At 39.4% G+C, this 27,902-nt stretch overlaps 1 protein-coding gene across 1 annotated transcript; it reads right to left on the bottom strand.

The window, feature by feature from the left end:
* Nucleotides 1-839: 839 nt before the first annotated feature.
* Nucleotides 840-27,865, bottom strand: LOC136431322 (galactosylceramide sulfotransferase-like). The gene is made up of 7 exons (XM_066422648.1): nucleotides 27,767-27,865; nucleotides 22,967-23,128; nucleotides 13,877-14,199; nucleotides 13,021-13,250; nucleotides 11,510-11,782; nucleotides 2,903-3,070; nucleotides 840-2,481 (listed from the first exon to the last, which is right to left on the bottom strand). Exons 2-7 carry the CDS (start codon nucleotides 23,104-23,106, stop codon nucleotides 2,335-2,337), a joined length of 1,281 nt encoding a protein of 426 aa, XP_066278745.1. The 5' UTR covers nucleotides 23,107-23,128; nucleotides 27,767-27,865; the 3' UTR covers nucleotides 840-2,334.
* Nucleotides 27,866-27,902: the final 37 nt, after the last annotated feature.

Below are 27,902 nucleotides of genomic sequence, written 5' to 3'. Positions count from 1 at the left end.
GGTTTTGTGGCACTTATGACCCGTCGCTGCAGTCACCTGTTTTCAATGTCACGTCCTAGAAGTGTGTGACAATCACTCGTGATCTTTATTCGTATTCAGATACAGATACATATACATAAACAGTACAGATACAAATTCAGATATTCGAGTATGATGACCTGAGTGAGGAGGGTTGACATTCGCGGGGATTTGTTTAGGGCGGATGACAGGTTGCGAATCTGAAACCCGCACACTTTGCACATCCGTCTTCTCCAGAGACACCATTGCAAGGGAGACGTGCTGGTTCTGTTTGGGATGCTTGCGAGCTGCCGGATGACTCTTACTCTCGAGGTCCGCCTTGATAACGCCAGCCTGCCTGGCGCTGCTCTCGTCCGCCAGTTGAAGACAAAAAGTGCCTTTCCCAAGGGCACAACGTCGGGGCTCAAGTTCGAACATATCTCTGGGCACACCGGGAATCGAACCGGGGTCCCATCGTTTAACAGCCGAGTGATCTACCACTACGCCACAAAGACGCCACTGCGCTAGTAGACGGGTCAATTATGTGAATCATGAGCAAGGTTTATGGTGTCAGCCGAAAATTTGTATAAGTCACAGTTATTTCATTGCCAGTTATGTACGGTTTAGCTTTGATATTTTATGCCATTTACCAACACATACGGTTTTTATGCTTAGTTCCCTTCACATACATATTGAAAGCGTTAAATGTAAATGTGTGGAATGTTTATTGTTTTTTACTGGTATTTCTTAATTTCGTTTCTTCCCCCAGGCTGGAAGGAGTTATTCATTAATCAAATATCACAGACATTCCATGGCATTGGGTCAATGGATAATGCTACAAATTCACTGGGAGGTATCGATTTTATTTAGTCTGTTTGTCTGGGTTTACACAGTTATACATTTATCATTTATCATCTGTACGTCACCTTCGCCGTAGAGTGTCAGGAAATGATTACTAGAAGGGTGTGGTTTTGCCTTCGTTTGGAGCCCCCAAGCATCCCTGGGAACAAACATGGCTCCTATCATCAATTCCATTAGCCAACGTTTGAAAGATATTAACGCTCAAACATTCTCAGCCGAAATCCACAATGATAATAGATAGAAATCTTATAGCAACAAATTTCGAACTTACCGACTGTTTAAGCCCCTTTACAAGGAAGAAGAGTATCTATCTATAAGCAACATACAGCATAGAGTAGCTGTCACTAAATTCTGGTTTAGTTGTCACAAATAACATATTGAAACAGGAAGGCACAACCGCACGCTTCTAAAAGATAGACTTTGCCAAAATTGTACGTTAAATCAAATAGATGATGAGCGGCACTTCATTTTAGATTGTAAACTTTACGGTATAGAAAGAAATGTTATTTTCAAATGTATTAATGAGAAATTCCCATACTTTGAATATCTAAATGCAACGGATAAATTCATATTTTTGTTGCGTCTAGACAACCCTTGTATCAGAAATATGATCTGTTCATACATTTACACATGTACAAAGACGCGAGAAGAAGTTGACTTTACTGGATTAGCTTAGCTTATCACTTTCGTCTACCATGTATGTTTAAACCATGTACTGTATATATTTCACTGTTTATGTCACTTACATGTTAGTTAGGTTTATGTTAAACGACCTGTACCTAGCCCCTCGGGGCACGAATGTACAATAAAGGTCTTCATGCAATTAGTAGATATAGGAACATGTTAATCAAAACCACATTCCCGAAATTAATGACCAGCAAAAAAAAAGAAGATATTTGCAGAAAACATACAGAAAACAGTACATTTCACTGAGGTGAACGTGAGAAGTATGAAATCTTGTTTTGGCTCGCTTATTTCTTAACCAAAAAAGGTTATGGTTTGGGTCATGGGTTACTGGCCTCAAGCCAAATGACTTGAAATGTGTTATAGGAGTGCCTCGTGTTATGAAAATCCGTCTTGAATTACGTGTTTAGCATATAAATCATTTCAAAGCTTTTTTTCACATTTAAACACATTTAAACATTTCGGGTCGAGGCGTTATGAAAGGCAAAGGATCCTGAAATTGTTATGGGCCACCTTTTCGCACCGGTGTTAGGAAAGTAATTTAAGCGAGGCTATTTTAAGGGGTGTTTGGTACAGTCAATTCTGATATGGCTGAACCTGGGGGAATTCCATCATGGAATGGGGTCATTTTCGAATACTAGTAGTCCATGTTGGGACTCTCAAACAGTATTTTTTTGGAATTGCCCGGTTTAGCACAGGGGCGATATTGAAACATTCAATCTTCATTATCACAATCAATTTCGGGCGGATAGAGAGTGAAATATACGGTATTTGCTTTCTTTTTATTTCCTTTTACTGCCTTTTCTTTGCCATCATATCCCTCACATATTTGAATGTTTGTTGTCCTTTGGTGAGTGCTCTCAAGTTGTGTCTTATGGCGAGGATCTTTCTACGCCCACTCTCATGCCCTTCTTGCATTGGCTTCAAAAATCCACCCCCCTATGAAAAGAAACATGTCAGCATATCAGCGATGTTTTAGTCTCTATAGGATAGGATACAACAGAATTCGGTGTATATTGTAATTAGAACAAAGAAAATGTAGTTGTAGATTCAAATAAACTACTACACGACACATCCACTGATCATATTTGTGTATAAATCGTAAATAGTACAAAACTGAATCGTAACCTCTGAATCAGTAGGATTGCTCATTGGTTTTATTCGAATGAAGTTCAGTCGTTTTAAAGACCTCGAGCTGTACACCATTGATTTAAGCCAATATGAAAAACGCCCTTCACCGATAAAGACCACGTTATAATTGGGTGAATATAACCGTGTATCAAGAAATTATATTGTTTTAGACCCTCCAAGAAAAATTCCCACCGAGAATTATATTACCATTCAAAAATCAGATACTAACCTTTAATCGTATGGCATGGCAAAACTGGTTGTTAATTTCAAACTGTGGATTCCACTTCGACGCTGCCAATTTGAAGTTTGGTTCCCCTTTTTTCAGTTCTCTACAGTACTTGTTGACGCGATTTTTACCCTCTTTAAAAAAATGGAGTTCCTCAAAGAAGTCCGGACCCTGTATGGATAAGAAGCGTTTGGTTTGTTATAGGCAAGTCAGATAGTGTTCGCAAATATATACGTTATATTTACCTTTTATTCAATACATCTTAAGAACAGGGATGTTGGAGTTCTGTGATCGGTTGAGACTGTCACAGGTAATGCAGGTAAATTTTATGACCGACGTATGGTAGATGCTTCAGATATGTACATATATACATGTGTATCAGTTGGTTATCTGGTCTACACAAATAGCACAGGTTGTGCAAAGTATTGAAGTTCTATCATGGTGGCAAAACAAATTTATTTCTATTCTATCATTTTCTAATCATTAACTATGCAAATAAAGATTTCTCATTGCCTTTGCCGTAGGCAGAAGGGTATTTTTTTGGTTTTTATTTGTGGAATGTTGGTGTTGGCGATATTTCTCTTCATGCCAACTGACGGATGTTGGAGAATATGGGTCTTCTGGGGGTTCCTATGTTGCTGCAGTGGACCTTTTGTTTTTGTCGGTATGTTTGTTGGTAAACTCAAGAAAACTCCCCCAACTCAAAAAGATGAGGAAAACTGCAGTACTTTGGCCACGTCACCCGAGCGCAGAATATCTCAACCCACATCCTGCAAGGGAAGATCTGTGGCAACAGAAGCAGAGGGAGGCCACGCAGGACATGGGGAGATGACATAAAGGAGTGGACAGGACGGTCACTTGCAGAATGCATACCCAGAGGGCGAAGGACAGGGAAGGATGGAGAAAGCTTGTGCTGAAAGCGACCATAGTCCCCCACCCTCAAGATGAGGATGGGACTAGGTGAGGTGAGGTGAGCATAACTCAATAGAAATTAAATAGATCGTGAAGAAATTTAGTAGGTTGTTAGGGTTGGGGAAATGAAGGTCAAGTTCAAAGGTGGGTATTCTGGGTGTTTTCATCTAAATTCTGGAGGTGAATTACTCAAGCAGGGTTTGGTGGATTGTTTTGGGCAGGTAGAAAAGTTTACTTATGATTAACATAATGACATGCCTTCTATTCAAACCAGGTCCTTCTTTACATAATCAATGAGGAAAAGTTGAAATTTCCTTTCAATGTGTGATTTTGGGGATGACGACCTATATACGAGGACACCTATATACGAGGATACCATATAGGCAGAGTGGCAGATTTTGGGGTCAACATGTGGGCAGTGCTTTTTACGATGGCGCTTCAAAACATATGAAATGAGAACTGGGACATAGAGAAGAAAACCGATTACGTAAATAAGGATATAATGAGAAAATGCTTTGGTTTGCATACCTAATGGTTGATTATGTTCACCTTTAACTAACTTTCAAACGCTGCAGGTCTTAAGTTACCGACATTTGCCACTTTGAAATTTCAGCATCTTCTCGTTAATCATGCAAATTACGTCCTTAAATGCATCATCAATAAATCGCCCCCCCCCCCTCATAACTTCCGAACGGTATGATGTATCATCCCCAAATATGTAGGGAGTGATGTACAGGTAAAGTTTTATAATTCCTAAAATTTTTTGGGCGTTATGACGTAATATGATGTAATTATGACGTCATTGATGTGGTTTTATTGGCAAAAATAGGGAATTCCCGTAATACCTAAAGGTATTAAACAAAATTGTGTCTATTATTGATTTTAAGTTATACCAATACATATTACGTCAATGGTAAATACCTTTACGTCAAAATGACGTCATAAAATGACGTCACGTGTTGTTAGCGACCCTTGGGATCCGCTATCTCGGATCAAGGAGGTTAAAAATAACCTTATTTTTAACCTCCTTGCTCGGATCAACCATTTTGAAATTTTGAAAAATACTATTTTTCCATTTGTGACCCAAAAAAACACTGAAAGAAGACTAGAAACGTTAATCTAAATGTTTCCGGTAAAGAAAATACCAGGTAGTGACGATTTTGAAAGTGAGAAAGCCTGTTGGTTGCTAAATAGTGTAATGGTCCGCCATATTGTATTTTGACTGATTACGTCATCAGATTAGCATAAATTATGAATATTTAATCATGAAAATTACATATTATTGCATATAATGCTATACATGATGAAAAACTAGTGTGGTTGATCAAGAAAACCTAAGAAATATCATTGTAAAAAAAATAGGGATTTTTGCATAAAATGCCTGTCAGAAACCCGTTGCCATGGCAACTCGAAAAATGTTAACTTATACTATTATCGGAATATTTATCAATTATATGTATATCAAAATATTGTTGTCAACTAGTTTTATGTTACCAAGTTTTATGGTAGTCCTAACATACGTCGTTCGGCAGTTATACGATGTCAAAGTTGGCGCGGGCACTTTTACCCCCCTCCCCCCATCTAGATAGGGTTGACCCTACTTGAGTTATCCTCCCACAAATTTTTTAATTAAGTAGCCCCCTGCAGTTCTAGCGCAAAACAGGGTGGCTAGGAGACGGGTTTGCCGAGGCGCCGGGAGCATGTGGACCTGAGTGAGTGAGAGTGAGCAGTAATACACAAGCTGCTAGGGGAGTTACAAGTTGTCTCGGATCCTGACGGATCCAGGACCGGGATCCGTGTCCGATTTCCAAATTACTCACAAAACACTGCGTCAGGTGGGCGCGAGAAACGGTTTGTTCGGTTTAGAGCACAGACATGACCGGCGTTTCATCACACTTTGTGCTTAACATGGCATCACCGGAGTCTACCATGGTCGAGCAGTGATTTTTGAGTGGGTTGAGAGTCGAAGGGAATGCGGTGTTAACTCGAACGCGCCTAATTGCGACGTTGTCCTCTTCGTTCATGTAATATCCGTCGCCACCCTCCCCCTGTACAGCTGGCAGAGAGTCGACTAATCATTCAGAGGGACTGCCCTTTGGTAAGTACAAATCAAAAATTTCTGTTTATAACTAACTAGTTTGAACTTCGGTTATCCTCTCATTTTGTTCTAGACATATAATCGTATGACAATAAGAATTATCCAGCTGACCTACCTTTCTCCACTGTTAGCATCTAGGGAATTTATAACTTTCAATTTGTTCATACTTGCCAATGGTGTCTGGTTAACATTTCAGATACAAAACAGCAAGAAGTTGAGGGATAGATAATTAAAGATATCCTGTGAAGAAAGGGAAGAAAGATGTCATAAGTATTTGTCCCACAAAGGTCCCATCGTCATTATGCCACGACTGACGACTCTAGACAGGCAGTAAGGTGCATAAAAATGCAATAACCGTTGCTTAGCTTTCTTTATTCAGAACATCAAACCCGGAAAAAACCGTGACTTCATTTTTGGGCAAAACCAACTAAAACACACTCTCTATCTCCCTTTCTGACTTCCTAAGTTTCCTTGTTCTGCTGTTTCCCATCTAAAAACAGAACTATAATTGTAACTAACACAACAGAGTTTCTTTCTCAATTTAAGTACTATCATGAGTCGCTAATGGTCCTACAATACATTTATAGACCTTTCTTACACTTTGTGAACCATGGAATGACATAATCTTTAACAACTAAGGACGGTGATATTATCTGTGCTAACAATAAAGCTCCTGGGATAACTAGTCTTCTGAAACAAATCAAAGTATGGTGCTACTATCTACTGTGCTACCAATATAGGTTCTAGGATAATTCGAGGATACCGGTAATAACTTTAACTAAAGGATACTAGTAAATTTAACTCGACATCTTTGAAACAACAGAAACATTCTCGATTGTTTTTATACTACTTGTTATCCTTATTAGTCCTGGCAACAGAAATAAGTAAGTTAACAATTGAAGTAAAACCAGTAGGGTCGAGACTTACTTTGTGTAACATCTTCTACGAAGGGAACGAAATAAAGTTATTGGTCATATATTAATTTGTTCTATTCTTATCTTTCTTCATTACTGAATTCGAAACACTGTCAAGCTGCAAATCAAATCAATTTAGTACCTTTGGACATGTATAGTCTCTGCACATGTAGATACTGTTTTGTTCTGCTTTGAGATAGGCGTGTAACTTGTCCTATTACACTTTCATTTGTTATGGAATAAAGTTCTGTGGATGTCGAATAGATGGGGGTGGTTCAGGTGGGGGCCGAACTGTTGGGCACTGACCTTGTTCCTTCACCTGTTACGTCTTAGCATCCGCTGTTGTTGGCAGGGGATGACCTTCATCCTTCACCTGCGGTGTGTCAGCTAGCCTGGAATCCAAACCTACACTCGGCACAAAAAAGTTTGGAAACTTAACTTTCATTGGTCGATCATATCTTCGTTGTTTCTTGATCAATTTCAATGCATTATATATTGAAGAAAAGCTTGTGTAATTTGCTTTCTTATGATACCCAACTCATTATAATTGCAATCTCATGGAGCGAGCGCCAGGCCTGCTTATGCCAGTGGGTTGTAGAAACAAGGTGCCCAAATTTCCCTGCTAGTGTGAAACACTCAGCTCAGTGCCAAACCCATTTGTGGTGGTGTTGTCCACATCGTGAATAGAACAGCACAGTGTGGAGGAATGTTATGTTCACAGCTTCAGATGATAGTAGATTTACTTCGACTGTTGGAAGGGTAAATGAAAGTGTTGGGGCGGCGAAGAGAACCCTATGCTGACTGTTACACAGAAAGACTGACAGTGTTTGTTGGAGTCAGTGTCATGGTATGGGGTACAACTGCCAGAGTTTAAACCAGGCTAATCACCCTAAGCAACATCGATGTGTCAAGATATAGAGACAACTTTCTCCATCCAGTCACATTTCCTAGATCCTTACCTCTGCAGTATGAGACTGAGTGACATTCTGCAAGATGATAGTGCACGTCCATACATAAAGAATGACAGTCATTTCAGACCACCTCCAAGAAGGTGCAGGAATACAGAGGATTGAATGGCCTTCCTGCATATGAGATGTCAACACGATTTAACACCTCTCAGACGTTGTGATCACTGATCAGCTTGGGCGAACTGTGCGTGCAAGAATGGTCAATAGAACAATAAGACCTGCGACTACTCATTGTGGAAGAATGTCCAGGGACCGCGTAACAAAACAGGTGACAATTACGAGGACGATGTGCCGGGCTGTGGTGACAGCGCATGACTTGTTTTTTCAGTATTAAGCCACCTTCTTCATAACTGAGGCTCCTTTACGCAATGTTTTAGATTTTGTATGGAGACTAACCTTGGCTTTCGTATTAATTTGTTTTGTTGATTCAAGTTTCATATTACACTCGTACACAAGCCACATGCTACCAGCAGAAGAAAAACTACTGAATTGAGCGTTTGACTTTAGTAGGGTAATCTGTGTACTTTTTTATGTGACCCGCTCGCATAAGTAGGTCTGGTGCTCGTTCCATTAATTTACAGCCATACAACGTTTGGTATCATAGGAAAGAAAATCACGCAAGCTTTTCAATGATACATAAATTGTTCAAGAAACAACGGATATATGATCGACCAAAGTTAAGTTTCCAAACTTTTTGTGCCGAGTTTATTATAGCGCCCGAGTCTCCTTTCCGCAAAACTCGGAAGCTATAATAGGTTTGGATTCGAGGCTATGTGCTAGCATCCGCATTTTTCAGGGAGCACGGACGTTCTTTCTTCACCTGTGGTGTGTCAGCATCCGCTTATGTCAGAGAGCGCTGATATCCTTTCTTCACTTGTGGTGTGTCATCATTCGGTTTTGTCAGGAGGCGCTGGCCTTCTTTTTTTACCTGTGGCATGTCGGCATCCACTTTTGTAGGTGAATGCTAGCCTTTTTCCTTTACCTGTGGTATGTCAGTCTCCGCTTTTGTGTGGGAGTGCCGATGGTCTTCCTTCACATATGGTGTGTCAGCCTTCGCTTTTGTAGGGGAGCGCTGACGTTTTTCCTTCACCTGTGGCGTGACAGCATCCGCTGTTGTAGGTGACTGCTGGTCTTCTTCCCTCACCTGTTACATGTCAGCATCCGCTTTTGTTGGGGAGCGCTGATATATTCTTCCATCACCTTTGGTCTGTTGGCATCTGCTGTTGAAGGCTGGGATTCTCCCTTCATCTGTGGTGTGTTAGCTTCTGCTGATGGTGGTGATGACAGGTACTCTCCCTTCACGCACGTGGGGGATAATAACTTAGGTTTTTGCTACACCCGTGGGGTGTCAGCTTCTGCTAGGGATGACAGGTACTCTTCCTAAACCTGAGGTGTATCAGCTTCTGCTGGTGATGACAGGTGCTCTTCTTTCACCTGTGGGTTGTCAGTTTCTGCTGGTGATGACAGGTGCTCTTCTTTCACCTGTGGGTTGTCAGTTTCTGCTGGTGATGACAGGTGCTCTTCTTTCACCTGTGGGTTGTCAGTTTCTGCTGGTGATGACAGGTGCTCTTCTTTCACCTGTGGGGCGTCAGTTTCTGCTGGTTATGTCAGGTACTCTTCCTTAACCTGTGGTGTGTCAGCTTCTGCTCATGATGACAGGTGCTTTTCTTTCACCTGTGGGGTGTCAGTTTCTGCTGGTGATGACAGATGCTCTTACCTCACCTGTAGTGTTTCAGCTTCTGCTGGTGATGGCAGGTGCTCTTTCTTCACGTGTGGTGTCAGCTTCTGCTGGTGATGACAGGTGCTCTTCCTTCACCTCTGGTGTGTCAGCTTCTGCTGATGGTGAAATGTGAGCTTCCTTTACCTGTAGTGTGTCAGCTTCTTCTGATGGTGGCTTCTTCTTCTGATGGTGGCTTCTTCTTCTTCTCGTGTCACCACTGGCACTTGTCTGCTATACATTCCCCCTCCAATATTCGGCAACTGGCCTTCCTATTGGGGTCAGGTCTTCTTCTGATGGTGGCGAGCTTTGGCTATTCTTGTGGTCTTGTGGCATGCTCTAGGGTGTGGACCAGTGAGTTTGTGTTTGCTTGTTGTTCAGTCACGGGAGGGTTGGTCACAACTTGAACTACAGGGGTGGTATGGATCAGGTACCTGACCCTGGGCACTTGTACTTGTCTGCTGGGACAGCTAGCTGCTACGTTGTGTTGCAATACAGATTCTACACCGGAATCGTTGCCATCTTCAAATCTAGGATACATTTGTATTTGCCACGGATACAGACAGATCCAACATACAGACTTTCTACAATCTTTGGCATATGTCGACTCAGAATATGTTCGGATTTGCCACGGATACGAACAGATCAAACACACAAATTTTGATAGAATGGTTAAATATTCGTAAATACTCGTGCATTTCCAATTTAACGATACCCAAAACATCATTATTCAATATCAGGAAATTTGGGAATGCCTGTACTAAACAATATTTCACATTCCAACATTTCTAAGTTCAAAACCTATCAAATACGATAATGAAGTACTATATATGTGGCTAAATAATCCATTTCGATTGACGCAGGCTGAGGCACATCCACACAATATTACCACAATGTTCTTACAAATTATAACATGTATTACAATTTACACCATCACACTATGATGGTAATATATATATAGCTGTATAGTGCCATTGGACCAACATTTTCTACATGTTCTATATCCTTCCCCCTTAACAGAGGTATCCGCCAGGGATGTCCTATATCTGCACTTCTCTTTATCCTAGCTCTAGAAGTTATGGCAGTGAACATTAGAGATGCACAGGACATAGCTGGAATAAAAGTCAATAATCTGTACTTACCAAAAGGCAGTCCTCTTTGATTTCAAATCGAACCCCTGCCAGGGGTACAAGGAGGGAGGGGGACGACAAAGATTACATGAATGAAGAAGACAACATCATTCCGCGCGTAAGAGTTCACACCGCATTACCTTCGACTTTCAAACCACTGGTCGGTCACGGTAGATGTGAAAAATGTAAAACGACATTTTCTCTGCGTTAGATAACTGAAAATTACATTTAAAGTGGAGTCTGAGCTAATGGTAGGACTCTTGCCGGATAGAGGTGTATGTATCCGTCAGAATCCGCGGCAACTCCTGACTTGCAAATAATCCGATGTCCCAACATATTGGCAAATATATTTAAAAAAATCAAAGATCCGTTTAAACATTCTATCTATATACTGTATGAAGGATCCAAACGTATACAGTCCCGAAAATGCCGGATCTGAGGTGCACCCTGGTATTTGTCCGGATTCATTCGGAAACGTTCCGTATCCGCAATGATACACGGTTCTGGATCCATTAGATTTGCTAGGATCCGTGATCATTTCGTGCAGTGTCAGTTTATTCGTCAGGATCCTAAGTAACTACCAACGCACAAACAATCCTAACATATGGGCAGATATCTAAAAACGAAAAATCATCGCAAAATCCTCCGGTATCCGAGGCGTATCACGGATACAGATCGTTTGCGGCGCCGGAATCGGTCGGATCTGCGGTGCACCTTAGTATCCGAGCAGTAAACTGGGATTTGTCCGGATTCGCTCGGAAACGTCAGTATCCGCCATGATGCACGATTCCGGATCCGCCAGGATCCGAGGACATTTCATGCAGTGTGAGTTTATAATAAAGATGAAGAAATAACACGGATATTGACTTACTTGTGCTGTAATCTTCTGCCACAGAGATTTGTTGAAAGTGTCATACAGTAAGTAATCTACGGCCTTCCATTGTCGAAGCTCGGTAAGCTCTTTTTTAGAGGGGACGTATTCCTTGTATGAATAACTTCTATTATTATTGGTGACATAGATAATGTCTTCGAGCTCCCAGCACATCAGTCGTCTAAGGAGAAGGAGAGATTCGTCCAGGTACTCAAGCAGCATGATAAGAGTGAAGTCGGCTTCTAGTTCACTGATGTACCGACGAGCTCGCTCCTTTAACATCAATATAAAGAAAAATTAAGATGCCGGGATATTAACAACATTCTGTTTTCCATCTACACCTGCAAATAAGACGTGCTATTGACTTGACTGAAGAAAAAAACATTAAATTACTGATGAGAAAAACAGCCTTGGAGTCCTTTTAGCATAGGCCACAGATATCCCGATACGAAATTTAGGTTTCGAATTTCTGTGCCTGTGACACCCGGGGGTTGGCTAGGTTAGCAGTTGTATCACGTAACTTTTGATGTATCTATCTATTTTCGAAAAAAATTGGACAGATGATGGAAATAACAAATATTTAGAATATCAAACAAGAAATATTTCAATCTCATATATTTTGGGGTTAAAAGTAAAGAGTTTTGTAAAAAAAACTCCTGTTCATTGATCTGTGAATTCCCCGGCGGGGGCAGGGACTTTAACCTTGAATTTTTACGACATATGAGATAATTGGAAACGAAATTAATCTGTCCAAGGCTATTTTGTCTAATACGACGGTATCGTGTATTATTTAGGGCCAAAACATTAAAAACAGTGATTTTTTTTCTAATTTTCCCTCAAAAATTGCTCTTGCTAAAATATGATCATTCGATGGTCAAATAGCCTTGGACAATATTTTTAAGCAAGGTACAATACTAACAGATTCATTGATTTTTCTAGCAATCATGTGATTTTGACCGGGAAAATAGCATTTAAAGCTGGCATAAGTGTTCTCTGGAAAAGACATGTCAAGCCGATACCGCATGACGTCACGGGGTGAATGTTAAACGCGTGGTCGTATCAATACCCAACTTCACGGACTTAAAGTCCCTATTGAATTCAAAAACATTTCGACCCTGGCTACCTCCAACTCGTGAAACATCCCACAATAAGGGCTTAAATGGGAGGTTACAGCTTACTATTCCTTTCACATGATCAGACAGATGCAAACGTAGTGCTATTCCATACTTAACCCGACTACTGAACACCAATTTGTAAGGTGTAATCTGTTATACATACTGCTGTTGGTTGTACATTTTGTCTTTTGTATATATTTTCCATCGTTTGAGTGTGCTCTTTTTGTACTTCTAATTCTTAGACTGCGTAATTCAGCCGGTTTACTTGAAAGAAGGTAACATCGGCTGCAATGCTGTTTTAATTTCTGTATGTCAATTCTTGAATAAACCATTTATATAATGTGCATGCGCATTAACATTTTGTTGCTTTAGGTAATCTGATCTTTATATAGATACCTCATCCTCCGCTCCCTCTGCAGGGTATCCCAAGTCGAAGGACATGAAGTTCCTCGTTGGGTCAAATATCACATTGCAGTGTTGAAAATAAGCCTCTGACTGTTTCTTGTACTTCCATGGATTCTCCAAAAACGTCTTAAGCGGGTTCGTTGACTTGATTTTCAGAAGTTGTGGAAGGGAGTAATATTTCATAAAGGACCTCAATTGCTTGCTTGGCTCTCGTATGATAGCTGTGTTTTCCAAACAAAGAAAACCAATTAAATGCGTTACTTTTCTCTGCAGATATGGTAATTTAATTTGTTTACCTCCAGTGGGTGAGTGTAATGAAAAAGTACATATGAATACTATCTAATAGCTTTAAAGGTTTGTTAGTTAATGGTTTTATCTTTAGTGGAGGGAGATATGAAATGATGACATGCAGACTGGAAAAGTTAAAACTTCACAGCATTCTTTGAACGCATTCTTACTAAGAGTTGTAAATAAACGAATCATGTATTTGCAGATTCATTTCCATGCCTAAAGCTGAAAAGGTGACTTATGCTCTATCAGAAAAAACGTAACCGGTAGGCCTCACCAAAAGCCCTAAAGAATACAGAACTTTAGTATGTCAACTCAAGAGCAGTACTCTGCCTTGAAGCGTCACAAAAATGGCTACTCTAGTGTCAGAAATAATTTCTTTAGTATCCTAAAAAGTGAGGATAGCCAAAGCCTCTGCGATAGACAAAAGCTCTTTTAGATAAATCATATTTGTTAAGCAAATAAAATTCCCATTTTTGTTTTTACAGTAGTCTTATGAAACAAAGGGTGACAAATGCGTCGGTGCTTTTTCTGCGTAAAACAATTGAATGTTTCTTACAGATGTACGCTGTGCTGTCTGGGAACTTGGACCGTAGCCATGTTTTATTATACGTGAAGTGGTTGAACAGGGCGTCGTACTGTTCGTCTGGAGTGTGGATGTAATCCTCTTCGGCAGGAGAGGTGGCCCAAGATAAGATTATGCCCTCCTTTGGTATCAGCATAGCTAGCTCGTGGCTCCTAGCATATCTTCGAAAAATCGTGCTGGTAGTGGAGGTCCCAACTTTGTGCGGGGCAATGAAGACATATTTCCGTCGTGGGATGCAAGTTTTTGTTGCCTTTTTCATCTCCTCTCTGGTGCTGTTTTTTGCCTCAGCTGGGATACTGAAAACATTTGCTAGTAGTTACGTATGAAAAAAAACACACACACACTATTTTATGCGTGCTTTTATTGGTATGTATGTGAGAATGTGACAGCTGTAGAACCGGATAAGCGGGAAGGGTCTACACTAGTCTCTTCCATGGAGGCGATTAGTGCAGCCTTGCGACGTGATCTCCATTGAGCTAGCTGGCTCCACGCACTTTTAAAGGATAAGCGCATGGTTCACGTCACACAAAATTTAATAGCTTCTATGCCAAGAAGGGGCTGTACGAGCAACCTCAGTGGAGGTTGCACGCAAAGTCCTGTCCGCAGAGATCTGCGTAGATTTGGCGACTCCACGCTCTACAAAGGCACACCCATGGTTAACGTCACCTTAAAGACAAAATATTATTCCTCTATGAAGCAGCTTTATATTTACAAAACGATAAACATGGATTGGCGGCTGCACGCATTACGAATGCACACACATGGTCCACTACATCTTAAATTTAAAAAAAAATACTCCTCTATGGAGGGGCTTCACAGAACGATGTACAGGGTTTGGCGGTTATACGCACTACGAATGCATACACATGGTTCACGTCACCTAGATCATTGCTCCATGGAGGTTGCTCGCACAGCCCTGTCCACTAAGCTCAGCGAAAATTTGGCGACTCCACGCATTACGCGAATATAAACATATGATTCATGTCATTTTAAAGAAAAATACTATTTTTAGCTACGTAGAGCTACAAAAAGTAGTTCTACGCACGGCGAATGCATACTGATGGTTCACGTCACTGTCAAGAAAATTTCTATACCTCTTAGCTACATGTAGCTAGCTCAATGGAGCTTTTAGTACAATCCCGCGCCAGCTCCCTCTACGCACTATGAATGTAGACACAAGGTTCATGTCACGCTGAAGAAATGTTTCATACCTCCATGTAGAAGTTTTCTGTGAATGATACACGTTAATCTCCACAGAGCTGGCTCCACCACAATAACCACTATCAATTCATACGCATGATTCTTGTCACTTTCAAAAAATTTGGCTCTATGGAGGAACTCTGGTGAACGATAAATAAGCTCCTTAGAGCTGGCTTGACGCACTTCCAAATCATACTTCTTGTTAACGTAACACTCAATAAATTTTATACCTCATTGTAGATTTCTGTATTGTAGATGCAGAAAGATATCACATACCTTCATGTAAATGACAAGCTAATTGTGGATCAATATAAAGTCACGTCAGCTATATCAATGTTATTGTGCTTCTGCTCCATCTACGTTAACTGGAACCGAAGTTCCTACCTGACTGGAACATCTTTACTCTCTTCCCTACTTATGATAAGCCTGACTAAATTGCGCTCCTAGTGGCCGGTGTCACAGCGATCTCGCACCCCCAGTGACTTTGTACCCCCCGCGATTTTGCGACCCTCTGGTGATCTCTTACCCCCAGGGATGCAAAATCGTTGGCGATTTCGGACTACCCCTCCCCCAATCGATTTGTTCACCCCATACTATAATATGTGTTCTGTTACGGCATTCATAATTCACAGTAGCTACAATCAGATGCTATCTTTTTGACAAATGAATGTAAATAATAGTAAATGAACGTTACTTCATGCACGTGGTTTTGATTGCAATTTCAGTTCCTGTAGTATGATAATATCAACATGCAGTAATTGTTTTACGAGTACATAGTGCAAAAATAACCTTTTGTTTACCTTTCATGTTCTTTTGACTAGGTACATTGTATGTTCCTTTGGTTATTGATGAACAAAGGCAAGACAACATATCAAATTGAATGTAGTTAAATTCTATTTTAAATGCAAAAAAGTAACTTTCAATAATGATCCCTCTTCAGCAATTTTGAATATGTAATATCAGAAATTTGAACATTTTTGGATAAAATAAATAACTAGAATCTGTCCAACAGTAACAAGCAAAAGTTTCAACAGTTTGATACAAGTTGTATCAATGCCTTCCTTAACAAGATGTTCATTGAAAGTTTCACTGGGGCTTGTCACAGCTTTTGATGAAACTGAAGAGGTCCTGGTATACATTCCACCCCAGTAAAATCTACTCTTTCCAGTTTCTCTTTAGATTTGTCCCAAAATGTGCCGAACCGTCACCGACATGGCATTGCATGAGGACACGTTGCTGTTCTTCCTTCCTGCTTATGACCTGCGTCTGCGTCCGTCAGCGAACTTATGAAAATGACACCAAATGGCGGCCATATGTCACATGATTTTTTAAAAATACAATCATGACGTCGTACACTCGCCACATTTGAACTGTAGGTACTTAATCGGTAATAACATGCAATGGACATCTAGGAGTCATGGTTCGTGGGTTCTAGTGTTGAAATTTTTTTATCCCGTAGTTTTTAACATTAACGTTGGGTAACACAAATTCGCGGGGTACTTCAATTCGCTATTTTTTTTTAGAAACGGTGTATTTTAGGGATATGTGCTGGATGCAAAATCAGTTATAACGCCAGCAATGCAAACCGGATAGACTAACGTATTCAGAACACTGGCTGAAAAGCTTCGCTAACCATGCATTAGATGTTGGCGACGTCAAAAACTCTCCGTCCCTTATTGACAGAGTCTGGAGGCTTCGTGGGAGAATCACACTGCACGGTTGTTCGCTGGTTTATAAGACAAATGTCACATCTCCTGCCTGCTAAACACAATAATTTACAAGACAACTTATTACAATCTCTTTTGCTAACCTGCAACTGGATTCTTAGTGTGACCAATCATCAAAACTCCTCTTTGTTGCTACAACCTACGGCACGTGTTTTTTCCCGCCGCCATATTATTATCGAGAATCCTGTCGTCATAGGTTGTGAGGAACACTTTGTTGTCTAAATGTTGCGTGTGATAGTGGACTGAAGACGATATTTTCCTCAAAGTTTGCTCCTAACACAACAAGGAACACATGGACATAGTAGTATAACCATTGCTACGGCATCCAGCTAACTTCCCATGAATAATGTACAAGTTACCATGATGGTGGGGATCGACTTTGAGTGACGTTCTACCGACTCAAAAAACGGGATGTTACCGAAGGCCTGATGTGTGCGGTACGGCCGTTCTTTCGTGTATTTTTTTTTATTTGGACACGTCTATATCCATAGCACTCTCCTCAAGCCAAGGATGGAACGAATAGCTGCTGTATAAAACATAATTAGCGGTAAGATATTCAAGACGAATCTTCTCTCCCGAAAAAATGTTCACACCTGTCCGACAACACCGTCATTGTGCGTGCGGCGGACGGTAGTTTCAAGTTGAAATAATATTGTATCAGCACGGCTAGAGACAAAATCTACCATATATATGATTAGTGTAAAGATAGTACATGATACTGACAGAATAATAGATAAAAAGGATGGTTAATTGTTCTGCCAGATTGATTTCAGTCAACCATTATCGGAGAAATGGCGAATTTATGTTACCAAACGTTAAATGATTAATAATTCTTACTCAGAAATGTAATAATATTTCATTTTTCCGACGGGACCGGGCTTTGATAATCTTTTTAGCCCTATCGAACACCCGTCATCCATTCAATATATGATATAATTTTATATGATAAAATGTTATTCCAGTCTCTAAAACAATTTCAAAAATTTTATGAACGCTGAAATAAAACTATGAACTAATCGTACATTCCTCCAGGCACTAAGAAAAAATATTGCAACGAATTCATCATCGTGCACAGAGAGTCACCATCATCGAGTTGTGCTGAAATACTTGTAGCGTTACATTAGTCCACTGCATGGGTTCCCGGAGTCTTTGATTGTTCTGTCAGACACAGTTACTTTTGATATTCTCGATTACGACGTTAAACTATGGCTTTATTATACTAAAATGCATTTCTAAATATGATACCTGCAAAGACAGAGCAACTTTCGAAATGTTTGGGGGAGTGCAAAGTCACTAGGGGGTGCGAGGAGGGGAAGTATTCGTTAATTCGTGACACCAACTATAAATCAAATGTGTGTGTGTGTATGTGTGTGGTGTGTGTGTGTGTGGGGGGGGGGGGTTGCTGTTTGTAACGAGACCTCTTGTTGCCCCAGAGGGCGAGCAGCTAATTCGATTAAAAGATAAAAGATAGAGAGGGCTAGTAGGTCGGAGTACGTCAGTATGCCTCCCTTTGGCCTCAATGTTATGCATGGGGGTTTGGCCTCTTATAGAATTTCCTTGAATAAAAGTAGGCCAAGCTGTGGGTGGGCACCAGCTGATCATATAGTAATAAGTTTATTGCAAATTCATGCCCGAAGGCTAAATGCAAATAACATACATAAAAGAACAGTGTACAAAATAGGTATAAAAGCTGCTTATCTAAATTATACAAATGTAATTGTCTATAACTAGTGAAGGGTTTGACTTCTCTTTTGTAAGCAATGGAAGACGTAATGTCCCACCTTTTCTATAATTTGTGGGGTTTTGGTAGTTAAAAGAAGAATAGTCTTTTCTTTGTCTGTAAGCTTAGGGAAATTCGGATAGATTTTAGTGGTCTTAATAGACAACTCATTTCGTGCATTATCATGAAATGAACAGTTTGAAATAAAGTGTATTTCGTCTTCCACGGCATTTGTATTGCAATACTTACAAAGTCTTTCGTAAATAGGTAATTTTCTATACCGGCCTCTCTCTATTTCAAGAGTATGAGCACTAACTCTAATTTTGCTAATGGCTGAGCGCAGATCAAAATCAGCAAGATCAAGATAACTCTCTAAATTGTACATGGTTTTACATTTTGCATAGAATCTTAACTTACCGCTGTCGTTTACCAAGGTATGAAGAAATGATTTTATATATATATATGTTAGTCTCCTTCTCAGCGCTTTTCCGACATGTTCGGGTTTACAATGTGTATTACCGGAGTGCCACACATAGGAATATCCATTGTAATCTAATATGTCTTTAACACGTTGTAACAATGTTCGTCTACGGATATTCGTCGGAAGACTTTGCTGTAGATGGAGTGCGTCCGCTTGGAGGGTGTGTGTAGATCTATCGATTTGAACCAGACGTAACCAGAATTTAACTATATATATACATATATCTATATCTAATGGGAATCTACCTAAATCTGGTCTACATGCTACATTGCTACTATTTCTAAAAACACCAAGAACATTTTTGCAGAATTGGTTGTGTACGTTTTCAATAGGCGACGCATCATGTAATTGTTCTGTCCCCCAGATTTGGCATCCGTACAGAAGGATCGGTTTTATGCAGGTATCAGATATCTTTAGAAGGCCGCGTGGTAAGACTGATGAACGAATGATAGATTTAAAGGTATAAATGGTTTTACGTGCCTTAAGTGACAGCTGCTTTTTGGCTAGGGTGAAGCTACCTGATGATGTGAGGGTTAGGCCTAAATAGCAATAGGAGGGAACACTGTCTATTGTGTTATTTTCAAAGTAGAACTTTTGTTTTGGAAAAGAACGACCTGCTTTCTTAAATATGATTACTTTTGTTTTCTTCATATTTACTTGGTGCTTCCATTTGCTACAAAAATCACTTAGTCTGTTAATTGCAGATTGTAGACCTTTATCTGATTCTGAAAATATAACAACATCATCATCAACAACATCATCATACAATAAACATGAAACATAAAGATTATATAAAGTTGGTGGCATACACTCTAAGTTATCTAACTCTTTAACTAGATCATTAATAAATAGATTAAAAAGGGTGGGGCTCATGTTGCAACCCTGACGGACACCCTTGTCGGTCACAAATGCTGGTGTTAGACCAGATTTTGTTTTTACACAAGTTTCAGGTTTACTATATAAACATTTGATTCCCTCCTATTCCTGAATTTAGCAATTTGAAACGGAGCCCTTCCCTCCAAACTGTGTTAAATGCTTTTCTAAAATCTATAAAACATGAATAAAGGCGTTTGTTGTAATGGAAATATTTGGTAATTAGCGAGTCTAAGACAAAGAGATTGTCATTTGTGCCGAAGTGTTTTCTAAAGCCGGCCTGGTTGGGGGAGATGAGTTTATTCTCATCTAAAAAAGTGGTTAAACGTGTATTTAAAACTGATGTGAATAGTTTGGCCGGGCAGCTGGTGACCATAATTCCTCTGTAGTTACTAGGGTCATCTTTTGCCCCGCCCTTGTGTAGGGCCACAATGTGGCTAGTACACCAATTCTGGGGGAAATAACCAGAGGAAGAAAAAAAAGGTTAAATAGTTTGGTCAGGGGTTCTACAGGAGTGTGCGGGGAGCTTTTTAACATTTCATTGAGGATTAGATCATTACCTGAGGCCTTTCCATTTTTAAGGTCTGAAATTGCTTTACTGATCTCGTACTCAGAATCGGACTGTCTAGGGGGTTGTCTTTTTGGTCGTTCTCTAACTTCAATAATTTGCTTTTTATTTGAGTTTCAAAACTGTCTGATGATATTGAAACGTTGGAGGTGGATTCATTACCATAAAGATTATATAGTGGCAGCAATAAACTCCACCAAATACTCAGTATATAATGCGATGTAAGGAAAGATGTACAAGGGGAAATAAACCGAAAGTTGGGTAGTGCAGCTAGGGAATAATACAGCCTTTGTATGACACAAATTCAAAACAGATGTCATACAGTGTGGAACTGAAAGCGCGTTGAGCCAGCTCTATTGTCGTGCAACAGAATTTAACTAAGTTTCCCGTCTATTTCCAGGACCACTTAGTTCTATTCCCAGGACCACTTAGTTCCATTCGCAGAACTAAGTTTCCCGTCTATTTCACAGACAACATATCCACGATTAGGGTAGTGAGCTCACCGTGAAAGGGCAACTTGGGCGGAATTATTAGGGGATAGGGTCATGTGATTCGTCTGCTCAGCCGACGGGAAACGTGACTTCCCATAGAGGCTTTCTCAATTTTTTCTTGAGGGTGACGTGAAACAAATGTATGCATTAAAAGGGCGAGGAGCCAGCTTGTTTATCGTTCACCAGCGTTTTCCCGAGTTTTTTTAAAATTATTTTTCTTCGGTGTGACGTGAACCATAAGTATGCATTCATAGTGCGTAGGAAAGCTAAGGAGGTATCAAAAGCACTACCGCTGGGCTGCACTAATCCTTCAGCATTCAGATGGTGCAACGAATTATGAGGCGTTGTTTTTACTTGGTTCAATACTTTTCCGAGTATGTCTTTGAGACCGCTGCCATAGGACAGAAAGAATGGATTTTCATAATTTCGGTATGCAGTTATATTCAGTGCACTTACAATGTACAATGGCATAGTCATACATTGATTATCATAACTGGGGTTTGATTTTATATATATATATCAGGTGCTTAAACGACAGGATGTTTGTACATGTGATAGATGCGCCATTGACACCAAAACACAGCATTTTTTGATTGTTTTCAATCGTGATAATATAACTCAATGAAGTATAATAAAATCATGCTCTATTCGAAAAGGAGAAATTTACATGGAGCTAAGGTCTCGTCGACCATAGCTGGCCGAATATGCAAGGGAGCACTTACAGAAAAACACAGGGCGGATACAGCATTGCTCAGTGCTGTTTCAGAGTCACATTTAAGTTACAATATTTTGCACACATTATTTCTCAATAATTAAAATTACTAGTATAAGAAAACAATTCGCATGTTTCGTTCAAAGAGAAATCTTGTAGGTTTATGTATGCCATCATCATATCATTGTTAATGGCGTGCATGCAATATGGCGTACGATAATAAGATTGCTATACGACTTACGTCCTTTAAAAGATTATTAATGGTGTCATTATTAATGATGTCACCTTAGATATGTTGAATAATGCCCTAAGTCTGTTTATGGTGTCTGTTGTAACATGTCCTCTGGATATTAATTGAATATTACTCTCATGATTAAATATAATCAGAAAACGTTGTACTTCGGTAACAATTCGTGCCATAAACACTTTAGGAAGAGGTGAAGGGCATTGGTATCTGAAAACCTCATTTACAAAAATGATTAGAATATGCTACAATAAAATAATTGTAAATATGGGAAATCCATTCTTGTGGGGTTTTTTTTGTACTCAGGAAAATGTGCACATCATTAAACGTCTATAATTTAAAGCAGCACAGTGGTCCTACTGCGGCTCAAAATTTCCTGGCGTTTCCCAAGGTTTTAAAAGCCTTGAGTAATTCTGACCCGAACTGACCCAAACTTTAGGTCATCAGTGGTTAGCTGAAGATTTCCTTGGTAACGATTCGTACCGTCATACACTGTTCTGTTCCAGGTGCCTTGTATGAGACAAAATTTCGCACAGATACAATTTAGCATATATTTATATATATATATATATATATATATATATATATGTATATATATATATATATATAGATAGATAGATAGATAGATAGATAGATAGAGATAGAGATGAATAGATACAACTGTAGTTTTGTTACTTTTGCGAGTATTTGCATAAATAGGCTTCCTGATTTTATTACCCGAATTTGTACAGGCGGTTCAAAACTCCAGACAATTTCATGAACCACATTAGTCCGTCGAAAACCCAAAGTTGTTTCATTCTTAAGGCATCATGGCAAGGTCACACACAGCAATCGGAGACGTGCATTGTGGAATGAGTTTTGCCCTGAATACAGGGATGGTTGCCTTTCCCTTAAGCTTGATCCAGGTAATAAGATACGCAAGAAAATAGTTACTGAAGAAAATGGATAAATTTTTAATTTCTTTTGCAATATCGCACCTTCCAGTCAAAGGCATATTTTGAAAAGAAATTAAGTTGGGAAATCATTTTTATTTGGTCTCTGAGTTACCTGTTCTGCATCTTGTAAGGTTGTTGCATATGTGAAGGTGGTAGGCTATCCTTGAACATCCTTGTAGTGATGTAGCTGAGCCCCAATAAGAGGAGAATAGCCATAAACCATGGTATTATCGTCGTTTTCGTACGGAACATGGTGTCTTCAGGATTGACGATCCTAAATAAAGGAGACGTACATCACTTTTATCTATTTATTTATTTATTTCTATTTCGTCATGATACAATGTATAACAACAGGACAGAAGAAACAGGACGAATCATCTGTCTTGCTTCTGTCCAACATGAAATAAAACTATATATACAAAGAACCATTGACAAAAAAACACATTCTAAATACGAAATAATGTCAACAAACAAGAGTGTAAAGATATACATGCAAAAACGGATATGGTGAATCAGATTGGTATCAATTATGGGAGCAGCTGGGGCATGAGCAAGTGAACCAAGAGCATAGATTTTCAGTATCGAATCTACAAAAGGTGAGATTGCAATAGTGATCTTTAACCGCTTTTTTAAAAGGGTCGATTGAGGTATTAGGGCACTGTTGAAGACCTCTGTCATTGAATTCCAAATGAGAATGATTCGTTGAAAATAAGATTTTTTGAATGTTGTCGTAGCACACTTGTTCATTTGCAGCTTGTACTGTGAGTTCGATCTTAAAGATACATACGGATACTTAATGAAATTATCGATGTCAATGTCATATAGTCCTGCGAAGCATTTGAAGAGAAACGATAAGTCTAATGTTTATCTGCGGTATGACAATGGTAAGAGGGAAGAATTCATTAGTCCCTCTTTGTAATCAATTGAGTGATCGTTGAGTATGTATTTAGGAGCACGTCTTTTTCCAGCATAGAGATGAGGTTATTTGAGTGGGGCGACCATACCATTGAACAATATTCAAGTTGGGGTCTGACTAAAGTGATATATAGAGTCTTTTTGACAATGATAGGGGCATGGTACCCTAAAGACCTTTTGATGAAACTTAAGTTGAATTAGCCTTTGAAACAATTCTGTGAACATGGCCCTTCCAATTTCTGTATGCTTTCTCTAGCAATGTATGATTCTGATAGAGGTGTTAGCTCGTTGTAGGTTTTCCATTTTACAGGGTTTTGTTCAAATATCCTTAATACTATCGCCACATTGGAGTAGTAGATAGCTGACGGAAAACTATGACATAGATATAAGCCTTCTAGTAAATTGTTCTGGAATTGCAAGTGTGGTTTTGTTGACATTTGTCGAAGGGAATGACTTAAAAAGGGATTGACGGATTGTCGTAATTGTTTTGGTACATTTAGTAATGATTTACAAAATAAGGTACACATCAGTATCGCATACGCATAATTCATTTGAAAAATATATAAATCCAATGCGTTCCATAACTATGAAACATATTATATATGTACCAGAGAAATTGAGAAACATCGACATATATAGACAATGCAAACGAAGGCCTTATTTGCATAATCAATGAGAAAATAGTATGCAAGGACAGTCAATGATGGAAATTTCAAGCTTGAAGAATTGGAAGTAAGCTAAATGTGTTAATCATTTAATATGCCAGCCGATAAAACATTTGCATAATCAATGAGAACTACTAGAATAGCGTTTTCGTTAAGACTTTCATATTTTGGACAATATTCTTTGATATTTTCCCGGCCTTGTTACTGCAGCATAACTTTCTAATATTCGAGGCAGGGACAACCCAAACGAGAGGATGAGAGTGTTTATGTTCTGATAACAACAGTTTCCTGAATCTAAGAATTTAATTATATTGGCAACTTTCCCCTTGAACCTGGATTAGGAAGCAGCTGCATTATATGGCATCAATATTCCTCTGAGTGCCCTTCAGATAGGTGTAACACGTTTTATCGCGAACAACCATTGGACAAACTTTCAGTGGCAGCTCGTAAGAAATCCTGGATTGAGCTTAAAACTACATTTTCTATATGTTTCTGAATACTTGTTCGTCAACCTACAGCCCCAATAACCATATTCTTGTTTGCTTTCGGTCAAGAATTTGATGATGAAAATAATGTTTGTAGAGTTTGTGTGAATAGTTGTTCATCAATTTCCACCCGTAACAACTTGATTCTTGTATTGCGTTGACCAAGAATGTAACCTAGAAATTAAGCAAATAAAACTAGCATAAATTATGAATATTAAATCATATGATGTTATACACTACAAAAAAAGACATTCTTGTTTTTTCTTTGTTGAAAAAAAATTATCTTCCAGAAAGAAAATTATTCTGTGTGCAAGAATAAGAACGAATAAGGAAATGTCAGTGAGGACGTAACAAATATAAACTTTTTCTTAGAATATTTTTCTCTGACCAAGTTGTTTTTTTCTCACACATATGTGACTAGAAACCTCGAAATAAATTTTCTTGTTGTTATGATTCTTCTATGGCACAGAATTTGTATCTAAGATACATAAATTCAGAGAAAAATATTCTAAGAAAAAGTTTATATTTGTTACGTCCTCACTGACATTTCCTTATTTCTTCTGTCCAAACACAACAAAGGTTTCTCCTGATGGATTACGATGACATTTGGTATGTGGGCAGGTGTTGTGAAGCCGATGTTCAAGGTCGATTTTGGGCCGCCTGGTATGTGACCTTGGTACTGCAGCAGAACTTCCATTTTTGTATCTTTTGACCTGGACGTACTATGGTCTTGATTTTTGGGTTGCAGATAGCTTGTGATGTAATAAAGAAGTGGTGTAGGTTTGGGCTCCCTACCAGCTTGCTATGGAACTGCAGTGGCGTTATTGTGAAAATCTTCTAAGCGGAATAACTGAATAAAGGAATTACAGATTTCCGTGATATTTGGTATGCAGGTAGCTAAGATTGAGATGTACACAATGAAGTGCAAATTATGCTAATTGGGACTTAATTTGCATAGCTAATGAGGAAAATCTATATTTGCAGGGTTTTCCATTATCAGACTCAAATACATGTAAAGTATGTAGTTCAGGGAAAGTGGATCATCAGCAGATACCAATTATGCAAATAAATTCCTAATTTGCATTATTAATGCAAGACACCATATCTCATCTAATTCGAGAATTATAGGACTGTCAATATGATATTTAGTATGCATATAGCTAAGACAGAAATATACATAATGAAGTGCAAATCATGCTAATTGTGACGTAACTTGCATAGCTAATGAGGAAAATCTATATCTACAGTGTTGAACATTATCAGACTCAAATGCATGTAACATGTAGTTTATGAAAAATGGAGCATCAACAGATAGCAGTTTGCATAATTCCTAATTTGCATAATTAATGCCCAAGCATATATTATGCCAATGTGTAAGCCATTTGCATGAATATAATTGTTCATGGAGATATGAGGTCGTGGAACTCTTGTTCAGTTTTGTGAAGTTTGGTATGAAATAAACTGTTTTCAAAGTGAGCTTCAAGAATTTTTTTTAAAAAGCTGACTGGGGCGCATTTGGAAGAAATGATAGGAAAGTTTCTGCTTAGAATATGCCAATGAGACTCATAAGCATAATGTATGTGGTGCATTCCCCTTTCCTAAAGGCACATACAAATCAAATATGACATCTCTAGCATTTATCGTAAAGGAAATTCAATTTGCATAAATTATGCAAACGAAGAAGAAGAAGATGAAGAACTTGCCAGCAAAAACAATATATTTCCTCCTTACATAAAAAGTAACCAAAAAAAAGGAAAAAAGAAAATGAAAAAGGTTTGACGAACTCGGGTTCGAACCGGGGTTCGAACCTTCCCGTCCACACTGAGTCTACTGACTCTACGGGCTACCAAGTGAGCTACTGGGGCATACAACCACGGATGCGTGCGGAAATGCCAAAATATATGCATGTGGAACGGCTTTTCGGAAGTGAACTACCATACCATACCCCTGCTACATAACAGTCATGCATTGCGACAAATCCCAGTGTTGTACAAGCGAGACATTTTTGTACGATTCATGTCCATTACAAAACATAAACTGTTTATATTGTTTTACAACATCGTTTGCATTGTTAAATATCAATCAACATTGTAATATTTTGCAACAGTTCAGCATTTTCTATGTTGGGCCCACAGAAGAAAGTGTTCATGCCGTGCCGTCCTGTTTGGCAGGTATAAATGGCCGATCATGCACGCGCACGGCCCCCGGCCCCCGGCCCCCGGCGCCCGAATGGCGGTCGTATGCAAAAATTACATTCCTGGGAACTACGTACCTGGAACGATTTTAAGACGGAAATCATTTAAAGACTCTTACGCCAGACCCCACAAGCACACGGACCTTTGTACTGGTAACATACCGGTCAGCCAGTTTGAAACGGACGGCACTAAATAGCACATTTTAGGTGGTTTGACGGCCATAGCACACAATTAACATCACAGGTCCTTCTTTTAAGGGGTTTTCGAGCAGTTTGAACGTATTCTCCACAGTCATTATGTCCGAACACATTAAACACAGGGTGACCCACCTCCACTAGACCCAGCTAGTCACCAGACACCTTCACCCCCCCTCACAACCGGTACAGTCAACAGAAAACCATTCCCAGCACAAGCACTACCCGTCAAGAGCAGCAGATTCAGCAAGTTGATGTTGGCTGCCCAACCTCAAAGAAGAAGAAGAAGAACACCCGCACCCGTCACCACCCCCTGACAGGGAGACAAATGTTACCTATGCTAGTTTTAAAAAAAAAAAACTATCGTAGACAGCACCTTGAATTATCTGCGTAGAGATATCAAATCACAGGAAGCAAAGCTGCATTATAAGCTGTAACTAATAAGAAACAGGACTTACAGCCGTAACGGAAACTTGACAGGAGAACTCGGTCGGGTGGTTGGATCTTGGTTCGGTTTTGTGCAGAGGAGAAATATTCAGCCGCCCCCGTATACCTGGCCTCCGGTGTGTGTCGACGTGGAAGCTGATTCATATC

This window comes from Branchiostoma lanceolatum, chromosome 3 (assembly GCF_035083965.1).
Source record: "Branchiostoma lanceolatum isolate klBraLanc5 chromosome 3, klBraLanc5.hap2, whole genome shotgun sequence".
NCBI classification, from domain to species: domain Eukaryota; kingdom Metazoa; phylum Chordata; class Leptocardii; order Amphioxiformes; family Branchiostomatidae; genus Branchiostoma; species Branchiostoma lanceolatum.
The sequence above is the reverse complement of the archived record's forward strand: the minus strand, read 5'-3'. Positions and strand labels throughout refer to the sequence as shown.